The following is a 24884-nucleotide window of genomic DNA, read 5'->3' on the forward strand; positions in this document are numbered from 1 at the left end:
AACTGAGCCACCCAGGCGTCCCCAGAACTGAATTCTTTTTACAGTGGAAATAGATGTAAATGTTTCATAAGAAGTGGTTAGTGTTTATTAGGTAAAAGTCCACATTTATGAGATAAAGCTCCATTCCTGAAATTCACCCAGATAGGAGAGTGCTTTGTGGTGGATATGAAATTGTGGTGGTAGTCAAATTTTGTATATAAAATTGCCATGATTTACTCCAATGTACAGTCTTCACAATATATGAATTTCTTTGCAGCTCCAATGTACAGTCTTCACAATATATGAATTTCTTTGCAGCTCTGTATTTGTATGGAGTGGCCGCTATATGTATACATACCTAAAACACAAGCAGATGCTCTATGCGAGGTCCTGACTGGCTTGTTCCTCCTGCTGACCATGTGGTCAGTGTTTAAAGGACAACAGGAATCTTTGGTAAATCCCTGCTATAGCAACAAGACAGTTTTCATCAAGTTTGTGAAATGTAATTTTATTAATTAATAGAAGGGCATGTCTGACCAGACACGCTGTTCCCAAATAAATAAAATCTCAGCATCATTAAAAGCACACAAACACACAATTTAATAGGGTACAATACAAAGTCAATTGAGATGATGTTCTTACTTGCATTTACTAAAAATCTGAGAAAGACTGTATTAATCTCTAAATAATTATCTTGCATAAAGAGAAAAGTAGAGCACAATTATTTTGTAGAAGTTTCTGGGAGTGACAATTTGAGAAGACTTCGCTTTAAAATATATTAAGGTACATCACAGGTCAAATCACACTCTGTTAACATTACAACATGGAATTGTACTTAATCAAAAATAAAAGTGGCTAAAGAAGGCTGTATACTTTCTTTTTCTAACATTATGCTAATTTCTATTTTTGGCATGAGTTAATAACCTTTTCCATTAGTAGGAAAATGTGCTCTGCAAACTCTCGGAGGGCACCACGGCCACCATTGCATTTGCAAATATATCCAACGGCTTTCTGGGCAGTAGAGCAGGCATCAGCAGGCACGCCGCTTAGGCCCACCTTCTTCAAGCACTCCTCGTCAGACACTTCATTTCCTACCAAGTGAAAGAAACACTGGGTGAGAATTTAAGGAGACAAAGAATACTCAGTTCTAATAATGCAAACAGCAACTGGTAAGTAATTCTGGTGGCTTCAGTAAGACCTCAAGCACTGCATATAAGAATACCCCAGATTATTGGGTTATGGACTTTGGAGAGGGTATGTGCTATGGTGAGTGCTGTTAAGTGTAAGAACCTGGCGATTCACAGACCTATACCCCTAGGGTTAATAATACCTTTTATGTTAATAAAAAAAAAAAGATTATTTAAAGAAAAGAAGCATTTACAAGTGTAATTGAGGTCTAGGATTCTTTGTAAGCAATTCAGAATCAACTCTTACCAGTTAAAGAAGGAGAATGGATTATAATTTCTGATTGCTATGCATATTAGAATTATGAGAAATTCTATAAGTAAAATATGAATTATCTAAACTTTTCATTAAAAAAATCCCAAACACATGCAAGAACCCCAAGTTTATGTGGAATGATTATCAATGTTTTCGATCATTTATCAGTGTTTTTCTCTTTGCTCCACCCCTTAGTTTTTTAGAGGGAGGGCTAGGAAGGAATTCTTAGACATCATGTTTTTACCCCAAAGCTCTTCAGCATCTACCTCTAACACCTATCTATCTCTAATAGGTACATCTTTTTTTTTTTTTTTTAAAGTGAGACAGTATCATCAAATTAACAATACCCACAATTCATTAATATCATCTTGGGGCACGTGGGTGGCTCAGTTGGTTAAGCATCTGCCTTTGGCTCAGGTCATAATCCTGGGGTCCTGGGATCGAGTCCCATGCTGGGCTCCCTACTTAGCTGGGAATCTGCTTCTCCCTCTCCTGCTTGTACTCTCTCCCCTTTTCTCTCTCTCAAATAAATAAATAAATAAATCTTAAAAAAAATATCATCTAGTAACTTAGTGTGTGCTCAAATATCCCATTGTCTCAAATTTTCTTTTTTATGGTTGATCTGTTTGCATCAGAAGCCAAAGTCCACAACTGGATTCTATTGATCTATATCTTAAGTACTTTTAATGTGTAAGTTTTCTTTGATTATTCGTTGAAGAATTACCATCAGACTGACAAAACTATACCCTTTCTCCAGCTGCCCTGCTATGCTCTCCCCCTTTCTGTTCTGTGTAGATAGGATGAATTTCAGAAGCACCCAGTACCTCAGATTCTCCATTCCTAGTAGAATTATTAGTATACCATAGACCAACTACTACTAATAAAATGCTTGTTAAAAAAAGTTTTAAATCTGTTCCACATTAATCTAATGAAAATTTCTAAATGATTAAATGTATTGAAATCTGAATTTTTTCACTGAAAGATGATGAAAATTCAAGTATTTGATTTGAATAACCTACCCCTGAAACTAGCTATGTTTTGTAAAATTTACCTATATAAGTGTTGATATTTTTAAGGAACAAATTGTCATACGTTTGTGTGACCCATGCAAAGTAGTGTTCTGATCTTAAATTAAAATTTGGAGTCTTTTCCTATTTTCTTGTTTTCTAGCCTCTGCTTTTTATAGTTTTTTAAAAAAATTTTATATAAGTAATGCATATTTTTGGTAGAAACATTTTTTTAAATCAAGACAAAAACCAAATCAATATCATCCTAATTACCACTATTTTTGGATAATCACTATATTTTGGCATATGCAATTGCATGATTTTACCAACATAAGTGATACACACTATTATTACTACCTGCAGGCACTATATTAGGCATCCTATATTATTTTCAATTTTCTTTCCAATAGCTTTATAAAATTTGCTTTGCATTTATACTATAAATAGGAAAACCAAGGTTTGGAGAAGCTCGCTGAGGGTCGCATGATACTTAGTACACCTGGAATTTGTTGTATGTGCCACTAAAATTGTTTTCTCCTTACAAAAAACAGATCATTTTCTATCAAGGGCTCTGTCGTCTTCTCCACTGAATCTGCACATGAGGTTCAAAGGCTATTCCTGAAGTCCTCAGATGACCTGCTCCCAAAGCATTCCTGTGCTGCTTCTTTTGAGGCCCATGTTACCCTTGTAACTACCTATCTCACACATGGCTTATGTCATATGTATTTCAATAACTTGTCTACTTTACTATCTAAAATGTAGACATGAGACTGCAAGCTCGGGAGGCAGTCTCAGCAACCGCCCCTAAGCCTACACACAGTGTATCTGCTAAATGCCACTGTGAAAACCTTGACACCTGACACTCTTAGTACAGATTACATGGTTGCAAAGCATTCCATTTTGTGGATGTTTTATGCTTGCAGGATATTTAAGTGGGCTCTTTTTTTTTTTTTCTCCATTATTCACTCATTTGTCCAATTTCCTTCCTGGAATTGGAACTGAAGAGTTAAAACTTGGAGCATTTTAATAAAGCAAACACCATCCAAAGTGTACTTCCTGTATGTTAGGGATCTGCTAAGTGCTTTACCCAGATTACCTCATTGCTTCCTATGACAGTCCTATGACACAGGTACTCTTGACATCTCCAGTTTACAGGGGAGGAAATGAAGGCTCAGCTTACCAAAGCTGACCAGTCAGGTGTGGTCTGACTCCAAAGCCATGTGTCAGTAATCATTCTATTAAGATACAACTGATATGTACTATCAAACTAAGGCCCAGAAAGCCCATCCCAATTTAGCAGTTTCCTCAGTGGTGCAGAGAGTTTCTATTTCTCTACAATTATGCCGATCTTGGGAATTTTCTTTATTTCTCTATTTCTTTGAAAAAAAGAAAAGAAAAAGAAAAGAAAGAAAAAAGAAAAATCCTGGCCCACTTTATGATGACTGAATAATAAGATACCAACCAAGATATGCCACTTCCTTCCAGCACAGGCCCATTTCTTTCCTCCACTCGTCCAGAACTGCCAGCTTGTCTGGCACACTGACTTCCGTTTTGCAATCCAGCTTTAAGGAAGAGAGGGTCTGCTTTGAACATGCCCTTTCTGAGATTAACCTCACCTTAAAAAATAAAAAAAGAAAGGAAAAGAAAGAAGGGCAAAATGAGTAAATAAACAAGTATTTCCTAATGAAAGAGCACCTGGTAAATAATACAAGTCACAAAGGATGAAGGACCAATTAAGTAAAATCAACTGCTATTTTAAAATGATGGATTTTTACAACATTTTCTAATAGTCCGATAAAGGTAAAAAATAGTCCGATAAAAGGTTTTCTACGGTGGGAAGGAACCTATCTGCAATTTAAAAAATATACATTGTCTGATACTAACCTAAAATTCTCCTATAATTCGATTTATCCAGAGGAAAGTCTACAACTTGTCTCTTGTGCTGCTTAGGTACATACACATACTTAAGATTTCTAGGGAATTATAAGAAATTATCTAGCTTTCATTTTTGAAAATATATTAAGTTATTTTGAGTTAAAATTTTCAATCATAAGAATAAGCTAATCTTTAAAAATCCACAAGATATTTGCTTTTTTCCCTAAATCCTGATACCTATTTTTTATGAAATTTTTCTTATTGAAAGATCCTATAGGAATTACTAGACAGTTACCATTTAAAAATAATATGTTTACTGAATAAACAAGAAATATTTGCTGATTGACAAATTACTAATTTTATTCATCTAAGAGTAAAGGTTTTCTAGCCATGTGAAGGCTAAATTTCAGATATTTTAATAGAGAATACTAAAAATTTAAATCTATTTCCCTCACATGTTCTTTGACCCTGAATCATCACCTTGAAAAACATCACTATATTCAGGGGGCACATACCTCAATACCACTTTTCTTTAATAAACTTATCCCAATAGCATCTTTTACATCATAAGATATTATTTCTTTTTGGTCTCCTGATACATAAATGTGGCCATTGGTGAGACATCCATCAATATTGCAAACCAAAAGTTTTATTTCCTTAAGCTTCTCTTTGCCAAAATAGCCATATCTAAAAGAAACCAAAATAGACCTCTGAGTACAAATGCAATACTAATCACTCCCTCTCAACTGGCTAACACCAGTAAACGTAATAACCATTCCCACTCAGTTACTCAAACATTACCCTTCACATTTACGTCCCATATACACTTCAACATCCAGTGCAAGACCTTGAGTAGAGTGGTCTAACCAGACTATGTGTTTCTCAAGTTACTGAATAAGCCATCTATAGGCATGTTTTATGTGTCTGTCTTCCTCACATGAACAGACTAATTACAAAGATCCTAAAATGTCTGGAGTATCAAAAATTAGTGTCTAGAAAACTGTACATATCTACTAAAAGTATGTCAGGGTCCAGTGCAAAGGCTGTGCAAGTCTTGTTTTTACCTTAATACTCTTTGTTCTGCAATAGGCCAATCAATATCCACATCTATATCCACACTGTGCTCAGCTCGCATTTCGTAGTATGCCATTTTTCCACCCTAAAGATGGTATAAATGCCATGAGTACTGTTTTTAACATTTATTCACAATTCCAGAAAGTTTATTATAATACAGAACAAGGAATTCACTTCATTTCTACAATACTGAGAAAAAAAATAACCGAGCAAAATGACATTCGACAAATAATTTTTTGAGGGAAAACTTTTTTGTTTCCCCTATCTTCAAACCATAGGCCATAATATTCTTCAAATTCTGTCTACACAGTGCAAGCTTCCCATTTTTAAGTAGATTTCTATTTTAAGACTGAAAAAAGCAGAAATAGCCATCTTCCAATATTCTGACAAAAAATTTTCTAGAAATTGCCTAATTGTATCCCCTTCCTCTGATAGTTTCTCCTGTCATCATCCAAAGCAGTATAAAGATTTTCAGAACTTATGTTCTAATTTGCAACTAAGTGGCAAGATTGGGGAGGAAAAATAACTGTAGTATCTATTGTACAGAATTGTCTTAGATCCCTGAACTACAGGTAGGAGTGGACATTAATTGTCTGGATCACATGTGAGCAAAGGGAGGGACAATTTCCTGATCTGGGGGTCTGGGGGCAAAGGGGGAGGCCTTTCCTATGACTGTGAAAATCTGAATATCAAAATCAACTACTGGAAAATTTCATTTTTTAGAATTGTCAGTCTCTTCATAAATCTTATGATGAGATAGTTCATTGTTCTCCACACTTTAAGAAAGGGTCAAGTAACAGTCATCTTAGCATAGAGTTTGGAAAGAGTGCTATCTACATGTGTCAAACCTAATTTTCCTGAATACTCAAACTTAACTAAACAGTCTACAGTTTGCCTATATACTGCCAGAAGATTGTTAAAAACCCTCTTACTTCAGAACGTAAGTCACATTAGAATTTTTACTATAGTAAGTAGAGGGTTTTTTTTAAACGCTGATTTTGAGTAACATAAGGACCTGAATCCAAATCCCAATAGTACCACTTCTACCTACTTATTCCCTGAGCCAATTATTTCCTTTTTTTAAAGCAGCCATTCCCTTCTCTATAAAATTGGGCCAGGAATGTCTACTTTATTCCACTGCTATGCAAATTACATGAGATACCCTTGGGGCGCCTGGGTGGCTCAGTGGGTTAAAGCCTCTGCCTTCAGCTCAGGTCATGATCCCAGGGTCCTGGGATTGAGCCCCACATCGGGCTCTCTGCTCAGCAGGGAGTCTGCTTCCCCCTCTCTCTCTCTCTGCCTGCCTCTCTGCCTACTTGTGATCTCTGTCAAATAAATAAAATCTTTAAAAAAAAATTACATGAGATACCCTATGTAAAGTGTTTTGTACAGTCCTTGGTACATAGTAAGGGCTGAATAAATAACTGCTATTAACCGAAAGGAACAAATACTATATGATGCAACCATGTAGGCTCTAAAGATCTGAGAAATATCCCCCCCTCCCCCATTTTAAAATGAGAGCAATGAGCTTCGGAAAAGATAAAATGTATTTTCAAAGCCACATAGTTAGAGGTAGAGAACTATAATCTGGCTTTCCGGACACCCAGGTTGGTGATCTTCCACATCTACTATGTTATTTTGTCTCTTTTTAAAAGCAAGAGATTTTTATTCAACTATACAACCACAACCTGATGGTAAAAAACCATGGATTAAAAAGAGAATTTTGAATGGAATAAAATGAAAATCAGGACATGTGTACGACATTCAGTATCAGATTCATTTCTTAGTTGTAGCGGAATTCCTTGCTTATTCACTGAATGGATTCCAAAGATTAGTTTATTGTAAGCCTACAGGATAAAGGCCTCAGATAATAAATCTTATCAGTTATTGCCTTTCCTCTAGGAACTGATATTTTCCTTTACGAACTGTGCCATATGTCTTCCTTAGAACTGAGTTATACATAGAAAAAGGTTTAAAAGATTTTTGCAGAATGAAGGCACAAACCTGTAAATAACCCATCTCTATCAAATGTCTCTTAGCAAAATAAAATGAGCCATTTTCATATAATTCTCCATCCCAGTCTTGTCGACGAGGTCGTTTAGCTGGATTCAAATTCAGAGGCTCAGTCACTTCACGAACTAAAAGCAAAAAGCTATAGTAAGTCTCTGTTGCTTTGAATACTGAGTATTCATTTAGTAGTTTTAAAAAATAAACTGAAACTGTAAAATAGATTTTTAAAGGAATAAAATCTCTAATGATGCTGATGATTTATCTTTGGTAATATTATTTAATAATTATTATCTAATCATAGAAAAATAAAGTATTTTACAGAGGAATTCTGAATAATTGAGATTTTAAGGCACTTTTAAAAATACAAGGTTCTGGGAGGACATCAAGGCAACCTTATGGCAGCTTCAAAAGGACTGAACGCGGGCGCCTGGATGGCTCAGAACATTGGTCCTCTGCCTTCGGCTCAGGTCATGATCTCAGGGTTCTGGGATAGAGCCCTGCATTGGGTTCTCTGCTCGGCAGGGAGCCTGCTTCTCCCTCTCTCTGCCTGCCTCTCTGCCTACTTTTGATCTCTGTCATATAAATAAATAAAATCTTTAAAAGAAAAAAAAGGATATTGTCATACAATATCCTTACTTGAATATTTTAATATAGTTCTCATTATTAAGTATTTACTTCTATAGAAATACAGTGTACATGTTTATACAAGGTGGTTGAGAAATTACTTATAGAGAGTTATTACAGAAAACTGAAGATTTCCTCATTAAATTATTGAGACTTTTATATTGATAAAAATGTTTGTATATTACATATTCTTACCAGTAATTTAAAAATATACTAAGCATAATAATAAATAATATTTACTTAATTACTATCCATGGTAATGAAGACTCAGTGATATCAGCATTAGTGATTACAACATGATGTAACAAACGAAGCCCTCAGTACTGGTAAGTAGGGATTCTCTTGCCTTTTCACTGTATTTTTTCCAAACTGTGTTTATGGGTGTGTATTGACATGCATACATGATCCTGTGTGTGTGTGTGTGCATGTGTGTTTAAAGCTGGTGATTATTCAGAATCTTTTTTGATTCAAATTTTGGGTGTCAATTGTGTGAGCAATGGCTTCTAGAAATTACTTACTTCCCTAACTAAACCATCCTTTTTTCAATCCTAGTCCATCAGTGCTTGATATAATCTAGGAAAAATATTCAGCAAATATACACTGATTAGCTGCATAGGGTATAGTTTTACAGACACTGGATACACAGCAGTGAATACAACTCTTTCCACTTTAATGGAATGTGCAATCTAGTGGTGGAGATAGGCAATAAGCAAACTAATTCAAGTGGTGCTTTGAAGGAAAGGAATGAGAGGGGCAAGTCTTTCCTAAGTGAACAAGGATCAGTGGCTGCTTTCTCTCTGGGGATATTTGCTGCATCTGAGGAAGAACTGAAAGAAAGATCAAACTTGGCATAAGCAGAATGACCTTGCTGGGGTAAAGAGGAACCAGAAGAGTATTTAATGGGCCCTGTAGACTAGAATCAGAGATTGACTTCTATAAGAGCCCACCCACTTTTTCCCCTGCAGGACATTTCCTGAGTGAGCTGAGGCACAAGAAGCTAGGGATGGGCTAGAAGGCAGGAGAGATCATTAGAGTTTTGTGGGGCTTAGATCCCAAAGTCCTGCTGGCTTGGGGTAGTCAGGAATACATACAAGATCCATCTCCTGGCCAGACATCTGCACTAAGAGGTAAAGTGAAACTAAAGCTCAAACCCATCAGCAGAACTCCTAATTGGATCAAAGCGAGTAGCTCCATATCCTACCTGCCTGATAGAAGAAAGGTTGTACCCTCCCTAGAGGAAAATAATATATACAGACCCTTGAACAACGCCGGAGTTGGGGTGCCAACCACAGACATGGTCAAAAATCCACATGTAACTTTTGATTCCCCCAAACCTTAACTACTAAGAGCTTACTGTTGGCCAGAAGCCTTACCAATAACATAGTCAATTAACACATATTTTGTGTATTTTATGTATTGTGTTGTTGCAATAAAATAAGCTAGAGAAAAAAATGCTACTAAGAAAATCATAAGGAAGAGAAAATACATTTACAGTACTGTACTGTATTTATTGAAAAACACTGTGTACAAGTGGACCCGTGCAGCCCAAATCCGTGTTGTTCAAGGGTCAACTGTACTCCAGTCTCTATATCAGGCAGATGACAAAATACGAGTCATTCTGAAGAAGCAGAAATATATTACGCATAACTAGAGAAAAACAAACAGTTGTAGAAACAGAACTACAAATGACCCAGATATCGGAACCCGCAATCAAGGATTTTCAATTAACTATCATAAATATGTTAAAGATATTAGAGGAAAAGATTTTAAAAAGATAAAAAGATGGAGAATTTCAACAGAGAACAGAATGTCTAAAAATTACTCCAATGTACATTCCACAATGGAAAACACACGTATCTGAAATAATTCACTGGACAGGATTTATAGTGCTCTGGACAAGTCAGAGGAAATGATCAATGAACTCAAATATGTCAACTGAAATTACTTAACATGAAGGACAGAGAGAAAAATCAACAAACAATACAGAACAGACTGTGAAAGACATGTGGACCCCATGAAACTGTTTAAGACACACTTAAATCTGAGTCCCAGGAAGAGAGGAGAGAGAAAATGTGGCGAAAGAAATATTTGGAGGGGCGCCTGAGTGGCTAAGTGGGTTAAGCCTCTGCCTTCGGCTCGGGTCGTGATCTCAGGGTCCTGGGATCAAGCCCCGCGTCGGGCTCTCTGCTCAGCAGGGAGCCTGCTTCCCCCTCTCTCTCTGCCTGCCTCTCTGCCTACTTATGATCTGTCTGTCAAATAAATAAATAAAATCTTAAAAAAAAAAAAAGAAATATTTGGAGATAATGGCACAGAATTTTTGGAAACTAATGACAGATATCAACCTACAGATATGACAAGTTCAGAGAATTCTAAATAGGATAAATACAACAAAACGACAGCAATACAAATTGGAGTCAACTATGAAAAATTAAAATAAACGGAAAAATCTTAAAAGCAGCCTGAGGGAAAAAAGACATCATATTTAGAGAAACAATGATCAGAATAATAGCTGATTTCTTTTAAGAAACAATGGATGGCAGAAAATAATGAAATGATGTGTTAATGATGCATCTTCAAAAGAGTAACATCTTAAAGATGCGATCTGAAAATGGTGACAGAAAGAAAATGCAAACCAAAATTTTATATTCAGTGAAAATGCCCTTTACAAATAAGGGTGAATTATAGACATTTTTAGACAGACAAAAGCTGAGAGGAGCTGTTACTAACAGATTGTACACTATAAGACAGAAGTGCATGTAAGTGGTAAGAAATGAAGAAAAACAAAAAAAAAGATAAATATGCAGGTGAAGATAAGTGACTATTTTAAAATAACTTAAAGTACCATTAACTATTTAAAATAAATAGAACAACATATCATGGCTCATAATATATATAGAAATAGATTATGTGACAATAGAACAAAAGGCAGGGGCTAAATAGAAATTTACTATTGTAAGGTTCTTAGTTATTTGTGAATACAGTTATCTGTAGTTATTTGTAACTACAAATTAGTTATTTGTAGACAATAACAAACTAAGGGTACAGAGTGTAATCTCTTGAGCAGTGCTGTCCAATAAATATGATGTTTATATAATATAATTTTAAGTTTTCTAACGGCTACAATTTTAAAAAAGTAAAAAGAAGTGAAGTTAGTTGTAATAATAGATTTTATTTAGCCCAAGTATCTAAAACATTTTTAACATGTAATAAATATAAGAATTATTAATGAGATATTGCATGTACTTCTTTCATACTAATCTTAGAAATCCAATGTATATTTTATGCTTAATGCATATCTCATTTTGGACTAACTACATTTCGAGGGCTAACACTGTGAGAGGCTACTGTATTAGATGGTAAGGTTCTAGCTTGATGACAAAAAAAAAATACAAAAAGTTATACAGTATAAAATGGAACAATTTTTCAAGTATTGATTAATCCGGTAGCACTTTTAGTGATTTTATAAACAAGGAACATAAGAATAGACTCACAAGAAATACCATTCTGGGTTAGAACCACTGTTCATCAATAGCATTCTATTTCATAGTGCTTCTAAGAAAATTTATAACAAGACAAAGGTCTTGTCCCTAATATTCACTTCTTGATGTTAAAAGACATTTATTCGAACATATCTAATTTTCTTAAAAATACTTACAGATCTAATTTTTATGGTTTTGGCTTTGTCATCTATTTAACATACATATTTCTTGGACTTTTCGAACTTCCATCATCCATATAAAGCTCAATATTCAGTTTAACACTGGGCTTCCTTGATTTGCTTCAAAAATTTGTTTCTTAAGCTTTAATAAGAGCCTTCCTAGAAATTATTTCCTCAGAAATAAAAATTTCTGAGAACTGGTAAGTTCAAAGTTAAAATGTATAGCTTAACACAGAACATGGCACAGAGAAGACAATATTTACTGAATGTAATGAATCTGTAAATGTATTTACTGATATATTTCATTCGTTTGGGTAACGTTCAGATTTTGAGACTGGAGAATCTTATTCTCAGCCCTTCCATCCTCTTACTTGCTCTCTTTTTCTGCGCTGTCTCCAGTTTCATTGCTCCAGTTTCACTCATATGCATTTCACTGTCTTCTTGAAGTCACAATAAGGCAGCTCTACGATACTCAGCAAATACCAGGGCACCTAACAGAAATCAAACTGCCTTTCCTTACATATGTTACATTTACCTACTTGTTGGTCATCTTATTCTTTATTCCATATTTTACTAGCTTACCTAGCTAGAAATCAGACTCCTGCGTCTTCTTACATTGGACAATCTAACAAATTTTGGGAAGCAATTCTAGAATTCATTCTTGAGGTCCTCCAGAACTTTTTGATAGACTTCTATCTCCACAATCCTATTATGATTTATATGGAGTTTACCAAGCAAGTCTAGAACCAACACAGAAGTATTTCACATCTAGAAAAAGGACACGCCTGCCTCAAAAGGCAAATAGAGTGTTAAAATGCCCATTTGTAAAAAGTAAAGCAGGGAATTTGGTCTGTCTTGTCTCAATAATCACAAGACTTAGAACTGATTATAAATGTCATTACCTGCTACAGTTGTTAATCACGTGTTGCTCCCTTCACTCCTAAAGAATATTTACATATGAAAAAGCAGATTCTCCATAAAAGCTAAAATCAATACCGATATAACAGATTACCTCCTTTCTGAATTTCACTCCATCGAAACTGATGGCGTCTCACAACAGAGAAAACGGAATCATATCCTTCTTCTCGAATCATTTCTGCAACTTTTTGAAGGTCAGTAGGATGTAAACATGGAGAAGTTGCTTGAATATTTCCTACAATGTCAACCTCTTAGAAAGAGAAAACAAATGAAGAGGACATCAAAGTTCTTTGCAAGGAATACAAAGATCTTAAATTCAAATGTGAAAACAAGTCTTATGAAATAATAAATTAGAAATTACATAAAATTTTGAATAAACTATCAAATTCATACCATTGTGATAATTAAGAAATTCTATGATGGCATCTAGTGAGGTAGAACTGTCTTTTGAAACTTCAGAACTTCTTCGATGAACTTGGGCACCAAATTGTTTGGCCACATTCTCAATTTCATCATGGTCTGTTGAAACCCACACACTGGATAGATAGTAAAAAATAAATATAACAAGTCAAATCATTAAAAGAAACCACTAAAGATAAAAAGGAGCTCTGCAACACCAAAATACACCTTACATGATGTTAGAATAGTTTTTATACCATCAAAAAAATTACAGATCTAACATAATATAAAATTTAAAGAATTATATTTTGTATAATATATATAACACTTTATTAACTGTCTGAATAAAAATATAGTAACAAATATACTTTTTGTTTATATATAGAAATATTTGTATTTGTATTGTCTTATGTTTTATTTATTTATATAAGTATTATTTCTATAGCCCTAGATACAGTTTTATAAAAATAGAAAAAAATGACACTTGGTATATTTAAGGCTACTGGTATATTAAGTAAAATAGAAGTTCAAATCTAAAGGCAATTAAAAAGATCTTGCTTCTTATTCCTCATTCAATCTAAGTTAGTGTGTGAAGAATTTTAATATACTTGCCAAGAAAAAAAACGGATTTGTATTAGTCAAACCATGAAGCTGAAAGAATTTCAAGCTTAGAAGCAACGTAATGCCTAGATTGGGCTCAAAATAATCAGCTAATCCAACTCTCCTGCTTTGCCGATAATGGGTATACTATAAATATATGACACAGAACTGACGGAGTTTTAGCCATTGATAATTACAGACATGGAGAATGTGAGTTGATTGCCTCTGGGACATTTAACTTAACTGCACCTTTCACCACATCTTATGTGGTTCACCGTTTAGACTTTCTAAGATGATGACTATGAGTAGAATGCTACTTCGGGGAAGTGTGCCAGTATGTACTGAAGTTAAGTTTCCTGGACCTTCACAGATTCCCTTTGCTAGAAAAAAAAGATGTGAATATTCTAGCCACAATGTTTTATTAGTGATATTACACAAAGACAGTTTAATGACTTGTAGTCTTTGGCATATGCATTTTTCTTTTAGCACTTTTATTCAACATCTACTGGCGGTAAGAGGAACTGCATGTTTTAGATGTCTATGCTCAACTGTTAAGAATGAAAAGTGAGAAACTATAGGAATTTTTTTTTTAGGAGATAGAAGTTTACTGAACACCAAAAAAAAAAAAAAAAAAAATTCTAACATCGCCAGATTTTACTTATTGATTTCCATTCTTCCCTCTAATATTTGCAGAAGGAAGATTTAAATCTAAAGATAAAGTCGATAACCTCCCTAATTTTTTTTCTTTTTTTAAAGCCTAGTAAACACAATGAGCCACTGGCTAGGGATCAGGTATCTTATATTTACTGTCAGTCTGTGTGAGGCCGAACACAGAAGTCCCCAGAAATATTTGGGGGCAGATATTCTACTGGAGAAATGTCATAGTCAAAGGTGTATAACAAAGGGAAGTACCAATGAAAACATAGTTTTAAAACAGAGAAGGTGAAGGGAGGATGGTTAAATGGTAAATACAGTAAGGAGTGAACAGGAAAAGCAAAAGAAATGGTCTTTTGACATCTAATTTATGTCACTAATTAAAATTACTGATGTCACTTATTATCCTGATTTTCTATAATGAAAACTCAACACCAAAGGATTCAGTGACATTTTTGAAATGCTTAAAAGGCAAATAAAAAATAACAGAGGTTTTGGAAGAGATTTGTTTTTCCTTCCTCCCTTTTATCATTCATTCATTTTTTCATTCATGAAACGTTTACTGAGTGCCTATTATGTTTCAGGTTCTACTGCAGACATGTAGTCCATTTTCTTGAGAAACTTTCAGTTCTTAGCCCATTGGTAGAGACAGGGGCCAACGCAGTACTGAAATACTCCTTAAACCAACAAGGGAAGAGAGGTAAGGAAGCAACGACTAACCTCTCTACAATGCTTTATTTTTACAAAGCATTTTTATAGTGCCTGCTCCATAACATGCTCAATCTATATGTGTTAATAAATGAAACATTAAATGGTTAACAGCATGGGATCTGAAGGAATGAGTCCAAATCCTAGCTCTGCCACATGTTAGCTATAGGACCTTAGGCAAAAATCCATCATCTCCCTAGGCCTCGATTTTTAGTAAAGTGCAGGTGATTTAAAAAAAAAAATACCAGTGATAGTAACAGTACCTCATACCATTGTTAGAAGGATTTAATACAAACCACAAGCTATTCAAAATAATAAAATAGGAATGGTAATAAAGGCATACATACATGGTCTCATTTAATGCTCACACTGATTCTGTTGGAAGGAAAACTGAAGTTCTGAAAGTCCAAATGCCCAATTTATATGTATGAAAATAGCATCCCATATGTAGACTTAAAATACAGTGAACATCATTTATTAAAGGGGTTATGTAAATAGATCATTTTCCTTTGGTTTAGGGGAATCAGAAGAGAGAGGGCAAAAAGAAAGAGTCAGCAAGTGAATAAACAGGTCAATAAAATGTAAAATCAAGTACAGAGTAAATGTCAAAGCCTAATGTTAATGACTTTAGCCTCAAATGAAGTCATATTCCATCTAACAGGATGAACAGGAATATCAACCCTGATGCCTGTGAATATTATTTCAAATCAAAAAATGCCATTCTAGGAGTAACACAGCATAGGCTTATTATTTAATCACAAATCCACACCCTACGAATGAAACTAAAGTTCCAGGCTTATTATTAATCATAAATCCACACCCTACAAATGAAACTAAAGTTCATTTTTTTTTCCCCACAGTATGTTAAGTAACATTCACAAAATCAATTTGTTCTGAGGTTTACTAACACAGCACTGAACCACTGCTGAAATCAAGCTCTTACAAACTAACCTCCAACGATAACTTTTTACTAAATGAAAATAATTGTCTTAGCATTTTTCTCAACTGCTATCCAAAGTAGTATGCAAAGTTAGCAACCCTGGAAGTATTGTTAGCTTTGACTCTGAGCAGGCCAGAAAAATCTGCCTCAATGAACAAATTATGGTTTTGAACAAAATAATCTCCTAAACATCTTCTAGCCCTGAAAAATACAATTGGGCAGCTGCAATTTTCTTCAATTCCTTCCTAGGGTAAATATTTATCAAAGAAAGAAAATAGAAGGTGAGGGGCAGCAAGGCTGCTCCAAACTTGGACCATAGCTTCAGAATAAACCAATTAAATCCAAATCAACACATTTTAACTGAGGTTCCAATACATTAAGCATACCAAGGTAAGTAAGAGTACCTGCTCACAAGAACCTTTTCAACCCAGTAGAGCAAGGGTCATCCCAGGCCAAATCTGGCTCCCAGCCTGCCTATTTTCATAAATAAACTTTCAGTGGAATACAACTATACTCATTCACTTATATATTGTTATGGCTACTTTCACAACATACAACAGAGCAAAGCAACAGAGACAAAGTCTGAAATATTTAGTATTTAGCCCTTTATAGAAAAGTTGGTGGACCCTTGAAATAGAGAGTAAAGACACAGTTCCATTAACTCTTCAAGGTCAAAGTGTGTCAGCATTAGAAAGAATTCTGAAGATCACTACAACTTTTCCATTTTACAAGTAAGGAAACTGTGGCCCATAGAAGAGATGAAGATTGTAAAAACCTCAACAAGGGGGGAAAATGTCAAGGACAGATTACACGGTAGACACATTCTAATGGCTGTATATATACTACTTCACTTAATCCCCTCAGCAAGCCTATGAGGTGGATACTTAAGTCCATTCTGCAGACGAAGAAACCGAGGCACAGATGTTAAGTGATTTACCCAAAGTTGCAGTTAACATGTGGTGAAGCTAGAAACTCAAATCCATGGTTTAACTCCAGGGTCTATGACCTTACTTCACTGCATAATGCGTGCACTAAAAGAAGGTCTGAACACTGCTGTTCTGTGTGGAAAACAAAGACACAGTTACTTTCCACTGAGGAGATCAGCAAAAACTCACTGAGAAGTAGTGCTAGTCCCCTTTTTTACCTTTTTAGTTGAACTTTTCAGATCCCTAGAAAGGATGCAACATAGCAAACAGCTATGCAACCTAAACAGAGGAAAATCACCGTTACACAGTATTCTAAGTTTGAGAAGGCAGAGTCAGACCGATTATGCTCATTTTGCTGGTTAAGGAAAATACTGGTTTTATTTCTTCTAATTACTATTATTAGTATAGTAACAGATACCATAGGTGGCCTGAAGTATAAAATATCCTTCCAATTGTCGAGATGCTTCCTCTCATCTAGATGTGCTAAATAAATTGGCATAGAAAAGGTTCTTAGGAATCATTTGTTCTTTCGTGGAGTTTTGTATAAATGCATTTTAATAAATGGAAACAGGAAAATTACTCCTTAATATATAACATCTATTTTCCAATCATTTTGTAGCAAAATCTCCTATGTCTGCTATAAGGGTATTTGTTATGTTTTGACTCCCAGCATTTACTCCCCTTTGGTAATCATATTCCAATTTTTCTCTTGATGCAACTGTCACATTGTGCCTCAGGCGACGCTCCATCACTGGCTCCAACAGCGGAAGAGGCAGCTAAACTGTACCAACATAAGCACTGGGGACCCAAAGAAACTCTTTGGTTAGACTTAAGACCTGTAAGGAGTAAAATAAGGGGGTAAACAAAGCTGGAGAGCAAAGCAGAAAGGACAGCTTTGATTTGTTAACTATGGCAGTAGGGAAAAGACTCTAGTAGAAACTGAACTCAAATCCCCCCAAACAAAGGCTGGAGACTTCTTAAAGGCTGGGGTGTTAAGGAAAAGGTATTGCAAGGGTGATAGAGGGGGTTAGTCCCTGTAACTAGGCCATCTGGGTTTGTTAACTGGTGCTTATCCAGAGAAGAAACACACTTAACTTTATGATGGAGGCAAGGTGCAAGTTGAAGCAAGTTGTCCATGGAATTTAGGCCCTTAATTCTCCCACAGGACTAAGAATGAATGAGGGTTATCTACTAGGATGTTTCCATTTCAGAGAGACGGTTTTGGGTGGTAGATTTACATTCCAAAGGCTGGAGAAGGGGTTTATAAGTTTTCAAAAGTAGTTGTTCTGAGATAGGGTTCAGAGGCTACCTGCCAGTCACCAGGTTGTACCTGAAACAAACAGTAAATTATCCTGGCAGCACTGACCTTTCTCAGCCATTTTAAGGAGGGCTAGGATCATCCTAGAAGCATGGCCTGACGCTCCTGGAAACCATACTAGAGCTTGGACAAGTCATTATGTGCTGAGAGTTTTGCAGTTCTCAGCACAATCACCTGACACCATAAAGGGAGAGCCTATCTAGAAGAACTAAGAAATGGAGGATTCTGGTGACAGAGTGCATCATTCCCTTACCCTGCTTTATTTTTCTTGAAAATACTGTCACCACCAAATATAGTATACACAGTTTGTTTATTGCTTGTCTCTCAAAATGCAAGTTCCATGAGACTAAGGAATGACTCTTGCTAGTACAGTGTCACACAATAGATGGTCAACAAATATTTGCTGAATGAATGAATCATTTTAGCCTTTGAATCTCACTGTACCTGAAACAAGCCTTACCCTTTTTTGTTAAGCCAGGCTGAAAGGGGGTTCCTGACATGTAACCAGAGTTGTAAGTGAGTTTTGTTCTTAATTAACTGTGAAAGTGATTTTTGATCTCTACTTCATTTCACAAAAATGGCATATCCCTGTGGCCTGGATGCACTTCTCTCTGTCTTTTTTTTTTTTTTCCCCAGTGTGCACTCTTTATAAAGGTGAAAAAATTTCCAAAAGGCAGTAAGCCCCAGGGACAAGAACCATGTCATTTCATCTTGGTTATTTCCTTGGATGTGCATGGCATAAATTAGGGCTCAGTAAATGTTAACTGAATTGAACCAAATTCTCAAGGCTTTCCCTATCTCTCCTTTGCACGCTTCCTATTACATTGCTACATCAGTGTTATCTTCTGGGTGCCTACCCTATTTACCGCGTTCCACCCAGGGCTTCCCTTGGATTAAAACATTAAGAAAATTAGTAAATTCATACTTTTGGAGTATCTTTCTTTAAACAAGACTAGTTAAATGAAAATCATATGCCCATATATTAATGTGGGCAATTAAGATGCTCCAAAAACAACCATCTCTTCAAGAACCAAAGCCCAATCAAAAAGTTAAAATAATTTACTTCCCACAGTAACAAATTCAAGCATAATTAGGGTGAAGTTACTATGTGTAAACTCATTCCTGGCACAAAATTCTATCTATGTTCTTTTATGAATGATATCAGCTTGTCCCTCCTGACCAAAATGGCATATGGGCAATGTCTCTGAATGATGCACAATTAAAACAGTCTCAGGGTGGACAAAGTTCCAAAGACACAATGAAAGCATTTATAAGCATATCATAAAGCAGCCTGCTGTACGTTTCCTCACTATCTCTCACCTATGGACAAATGCAAGGGGTTTTCTAGATTGTGCTGACTCACAGGCAGATAGCTTGGAGTATTTTGCAAAGGTCAGAAAGGGATCTCCAAGCTGAGCTTGAAACTAGAAAGCCTTGACACCTCACTCCATTCAGGAACCTGATGCCTCCCTAATCGATCGGCACCAAGTGGTTATCACAGGCTGAGCAACAGGGGAACCCCAACGGCCTCTGCCTGCTGGAGTTCACATGTCGCCACAGACGTTTCATAGGGGTGGCCTCCTTTCCTTTACCCGATGAGGTCAACCAGGGCGGCGGAGACAGGCTGAAAAAGGGGCAATCTCCCCTCGGACGGACGGCATGCTCAAGGGCAGGCACAGGCACCGTCCCAGGTCAAGACTACGAGCAGCGACGGAACAAGGAAGAAGCTGGAGCACTTCCTCCCTGCGCTCTCGCGCGGGGCCCCCACACCCCGGATCTTGCACACCCCTTCCAAGAGCAATTGCCCAGGGAGCCCCAGCCCTTCCAGCGGCCCGGCTCCCTCGCCCGACCCCCGCCCAGACCGCGCCGCCCACTCTCGCACATGCGCACCTCTGGAAGACCCCCGAGTCCAGGGCCGCACGCAGGACCCAGCCAATAAGCGGGACCCCCGCCAGGTGCTTAATGTTCTTCAGGGGGATGCCCTTGCTGCCGCCCCGGGCCAGAATTAGGGCCGCCAGGTGCGGGGGCTTCTCCACGCCTCGGCCCTGGCCTCCGCGGGAGTTGCGCTGCAGCTTCGGCGGCCGGCCCCGGGAGGGCCGCCCCCGCGGGTTGGACACGGAGGTGGCGGCCCCCTTCTCCACCGAGTCCATCTTCCTCCCACGCCTTCTCCCCAGCTTCTCCACATCCGGGAGTTCTTCTCTCGCCACCTCAGCTCGGCGCCGCCCGATCTCCCCGCCCGAGCACTCGCAGGGGTGGCTGTTCCAGCTCCTGGCCCCGCCCCCGCCCCCGCCACGGCCCGCCTCTCCGCGGGGCACGCCGGGAATTGTAGTCTGTGGCCGTGTCGCCGGGGTCCCGTAGGCGGAGTAGACTGGGGCAGAGGGGACCCCAAACCCACGCCAGGCACTGAGAGTCCGGGGATTACTGGAAAGAAGTGCAGCTTCTAGGGGGAGCGGTGGATACTATACGGAGATTTCTCAACTAGGCAGCATACATTATAGATTTTTTGGTAAGGAACTTCACCACTTAAGATAGTGGGTTTCCCACTGCACACTCAGATGCACCCTAACACGAATCAATCTTATATTTAAAAATTATAATTGTATATTTTTCTGCTGTGTTCCTGACTCTATTTCCAAGAAATTACCTCATTCAAATGTCTTACAGGCACCTTAAATTCAACATTAAAAAACCTCAATTCTCTATATGGGCTCAAAATGCTCCTACATTGGCATTTTCCATCAACATCACTGAATATCTAGCATTGAAAACTTGGAAGTCAACCTTGACTATTCCCCTACAGTGCAGTAATCACCTGTTCTTGTTTTTTGTGGTTGTTATTTTGTTTTACTTGCTATAAATCTTTTCCTTTTATAAATTGTTACTTCTATTATCTGGTGGAGCTTTCACTCACGTCCTCTGCATTGCGGAGGTGGGTGTGTGACTCAAGTGGTGTATATAGTATCTCATCTTCCTGAATACAGTTGTGGTCTAGGGACAGGCAGGTGACCAAGCAGAGCCCATTGGAAACCCTCCCAGAGACTGAGGAAGAAAGGATCTTTCTCTTGTTGAGTTTTTGGGTATTAAGAACATTATAAGTCTGATTCCTTACAGGATGAGGGAGGGGGAATAGGAGGGTTTGCTGTTCTGAAATGGGCTGGGAGACCAAAAAAAAAGCGGTGTCAAGACATGCGGGGAGAAGAGAGAAAGAGCCCTGATGGTATCATTTAAACCTCTTGGTCCACCAAGAAGTTCAAAGGCATGTATCCACATGCAGACACAATCTCTTTTTTATAGATTTTTGAGAAAGTGTCTCTGACCTAACACACATTTTGTCTTCACCACTTTTGCAAGCCTGTATCTAGAAATAGAGAGCCTCCTTGTCTAGTAGAGGCTAACACATCTAGAAGGCATGGGACAGGGTATTGTCATTTCTTTTCAAGGAGGGTAAAAAGGCCTTTATGTTTCTCAGGTCTTGAGCTTTTTGGAAAGGAAGAGAAAAAGCCTCTCACGTTTTAAGTGTTAGGAGAGCCACTAGAAACTTCACATCCCCTTGCCTGTGAGGTAGCCGATGGACCAGCTCTTGCTGGGACTGGTTCAGGGAGAAAGTGCTGAGCTGGCAGTAATGGGAAAGGACGGCTGTAAACAGATATCAGTGCAGGCCTGGAGGAGGGAGATATGCTCCAAGAACCATTGCAGAGCTCTAGGCCAAACGGTCAGTTTGTGCCCCCTCCCCCTACGGGCTCTTTGAATAGAAATCTTGCATTTACTGTGCTTCAGAGACACCAACACTGATTTTTTGTGGCAACCATGTAAGAAGGACATCTACTGCTTCTTACACACCAAATCTTTTTTCCTTTCTACCTCAGTAACAGCCTTAGTTCTCCCTAATAATACAGTTGCCATTCTCCACAGTGATTCCCTAGAGACCCATAAACCCTATTGGGTCACCAACACCTCAGTGGAAGGACTCCAGGGCACAATGGTGTCCTTCAAGCTGGGGACAGAGCAAGTGCTACCAATGTTACTTATCAAAGAGATTATAGTGATTTGCGTAAATGCTGTGAGATCTGCTCCAGAAGTACTGTTCCTTCTTTGTAATCGCATCTAGAACAATGTGTGGGTCAGAGTATGTGTTCAGTAAATGTCAGTGAGCTGCATTTTTTATTACTTTTCCAGTCTCTACCCACACATATTTTTGTTTATAGTTGCAATCTTATGATAAGAAAGCATTTTGTATTCTTTGCACAATTTTGGTTTGACTTAAGAACTGGCTGATTTCAATCTGGAGAGAGAAGGAGACACTGAGAGAGAGAGAGAGAGGATGGTAATAAAAGTGGAAAATAATCCATCTAGTTCCAAATATGGCACATGAAATTTTGATAAATGTTCTTTCAGTAAAATCAGAGTATACTTATTTAATGTATTCTTCTTCACTGTAATCAATGAGCATAAAGTCTCAGTTAAGCAAAATGAATTAACTCTAGGGATCTGCTGTACAACATTGTACCTATAGTCAACAATAATCACACACTTAAAATTTTAAGACAATACACCTCATGTTAAATGTTCTTATCACAATAATTTTTTTTTTTTAGAGAGAAAGAATGACTGTGCCAAGAAAAAAAAATGTTAGCTTGTCTTTGGATTAGTTTGAAGGAATAAAAATAAACCACCCTCAAAGCAAATATCGGATTCATCCTTCCTTTAGAGATGAGTGTGAAGTGTTGCTGCCAAATAATAATTCATTCGTATTTATAGTGAGAGACTATATTTTCACATTAACTCTTGTTTCATGATTCTGTATATGAACATACTCAATGCATAGAGGAATCTTTTCATTCATTCGCTTGTTTCGTTCATTACATTCCATACGCTGGGGGCTGTGGTACATGTTAGGGATACCAGGAGATGACCAAGATGCAAGGTGTAGAATTCTGAGGGGAAAACAGGCAAACTCCGTGGAGTGTAGTTTGTGTCAGGATGGAAATGCATGTGCTGAGATAGGCCAGCACAAGGGAGAAGTCTATAGGTGAGAATGACATTTCTGTTGGCTGAGATAACGCTTTAAATACTGTAAAAGTGTAAGAATGTTCTAGTCTGAGGGAACAGCATTGTGGGAAGCACAGAGGAATGAAGCAGCATGATAAACCGGAATGCTTGACGTGGGCTGCTATAATTGGGCACATGATACTTGTTAGTTAGTGGCAAACCATGAGAATAGAGAGGAACAGGTAGACCAGATTACAGCACAGAAAGGTGTTGTGGGCCAAGCTTTGTCAAGGAAGTTATAGAGAGCAGGGATACAACATAACTGACTTCTTTTGTTCTTTCAACAAATCATTAGTGCATGATGACTGTGCATCAGGTTCTTTTCTGGGCACCGGAAAGATACACTGAAGATGATGAAAGTGCTCAATATCTGAATACATTTTGAAAGTATAACTAATAGGATTTGCTGACAGACAACAGGAAGTTTGGCGTGACCCTTACCAGAAGGGAGCTGCCATTAACTGAGATGGAAAAGACTACAAAAGGAACAGTTTACAGGACCGAACTAGGAATTCTGTTTTGCACATGTCATGTATGAAACACATATCAGACATTCAAGAGATATAAAAGTGGGCTTTGAATAAATGGCCTGGAGTTCACAGGAGAGGTCTAAGAGATAAGTGTAACTTTGGAATCATCAGCATACAGATAATATACGAAGCAATAATACTAGATGACATATGACACACTAGATGACATATGAAAAGAGGAGGATCTAGAGGAACCAGAGGATATCAGCTAAAATGGAAAGTTGGTGGACAAGACATCCAAAGACTGAGCCTGGAAGACCTCTACCATGTAGGGATTCAGACCTGAAGAGGAGACAATAAAAGAGACAGAATCGCCCAAATTGAGAAGGGAAACCCATGTTGAAGCCTGAAGTCAGTTGTATCAAATGCTATGATGGCCATATAAACAGAGACTGTTTTGTTTAGCAATGTGGCATCATTAGTAATGTTAAGATCAGCAAACCTACCGGCTTGGTGATGGCAAACCCCCGACAGGAGTGGATGAAAGAGGGCATGGGAGGAGGGGAGGTGGAGATTGTGAGTATAGGCAACTAAAGAGATTTGACCTAAGGACAGAAGAGGAAAGGGCCAGTAATGGAAAGGTTAAACAGAACCAAAAAAGGATTTTATTTCTTAAATTAAGAGGTGGGAAATAATAGCATCTTTGTATGGTGATAAGGAGAGTTGGAAAAAGAGAAACTGTTGATGCAAAAGAAAGAGGAAAGACTCATTGCCTTTCCTTTAGTAGACCACAGGGGATGTGATCTAACTTTAGGTGGCAGGACTGGCTTTGGCTGGTAACAGAACAGAAGATGAGCTTCATGGACACAGGTTCAGGTGTGTGACTTAATGTGATCCCCAAGCCAGACAAGATTATCATAAGAAAATTACAGAGCAATATCCCATATGAATATAGACACAAAAGTCTTTAACAAAACCAGTATATCAGTATTCTGTGGCTGCTATAATAAATTACCACTAACCTGGTAGCTTCAAGCAACAGAAATTTATTCTCTCACAATTCTAGAGGCCCAACATCTGAAGTCAGTATCTCTGGGCTAAAAACATGGTGTCAGCAGGACAAGGCTCCCTCTGGAGGCTCCCTCTGGAAGCTCAAGGAGAAAAACCATTCTTTGCTTTTTCTAGTTTCTGAAGGCAGCTTGCCTTTTTTTTTTTTTTTTTAAATAAAGAGTTCT

General features: G+C 37.6%; 1 protein-coding gene across 1 annotated transcript; it reads right to left on the reverse strand.

Annotated features, from left to right (window-relative positions):
* Nucleotides 1–460: 460 nt before the first annotated feature.
* CMAS (cytidine monophosphate N-acetylneuraminic acid synthetase) lies at nt 461–20381 on the reverse strand. The gene is made up of 8 exons (XM_032855294.1): nt 20021–20381; nt 12979–13121; nt 12680–12835; nt 7380–7513; nt 5366–5460; nt 4817–4988; nt 3889–4042; nt 461–1070 (listed from the first exon to the last, which is right to left on the reverse strand). The coding sequence occupies exons 1-8, from the start codon at nt 20278–20280 to the stop codon at nt 880–882; spliced, it is 1305 nt and encodes a 434-aa protein (XP_032711185.1). The 5' UTR covers nt 20281–20381; the 3' UTR covers nt 461–879.
* Between the last annotated feature and the right edge of the window lie 4503 nt (nt 20382–24884).

Source organism: Lontra canadensis, unplaced genomic scaffold (assembly GCF_010015895.1).
Source record: "Lontra canadensis isolate GAN:19392208 unplaced genomic scaffold, GSC_riverotter_1.0 scaffold9, whole genome shotgun sequence".
Taxonomy (NCBI): domain Eukaryota; kingdom Metazoa; phylum Chordata; class Mammalia; order Carnivora; family Mustelidae; genus Lontra; species Lontra canadensis.

Bases quoted from the DNA above. Each gene is read 5' to 3' on its own strand.
- CMAS (XM_032855294.1), bottom strand. From the start codon at position 20,280: ATGGACTCGGTGGAGAAGGGGGCCGCCACCTCCGTGTCCAACCCGCGG. The intron at 13,122-20,020 runs GTGCGCATGTGC...CTATCTATCCAG, and splicing joins GACTCGGGGGTCTTCCAGAG to TGTGTGGGTTTCAACAGACC. The intron at 7,514-12,679 runs GTAATCTGTTAT...TTTTGCTTTTAG, and splicing joins GAGTGAAATTCAGAAAGGAG to TTCGTGAAGTGACTGAGCCT.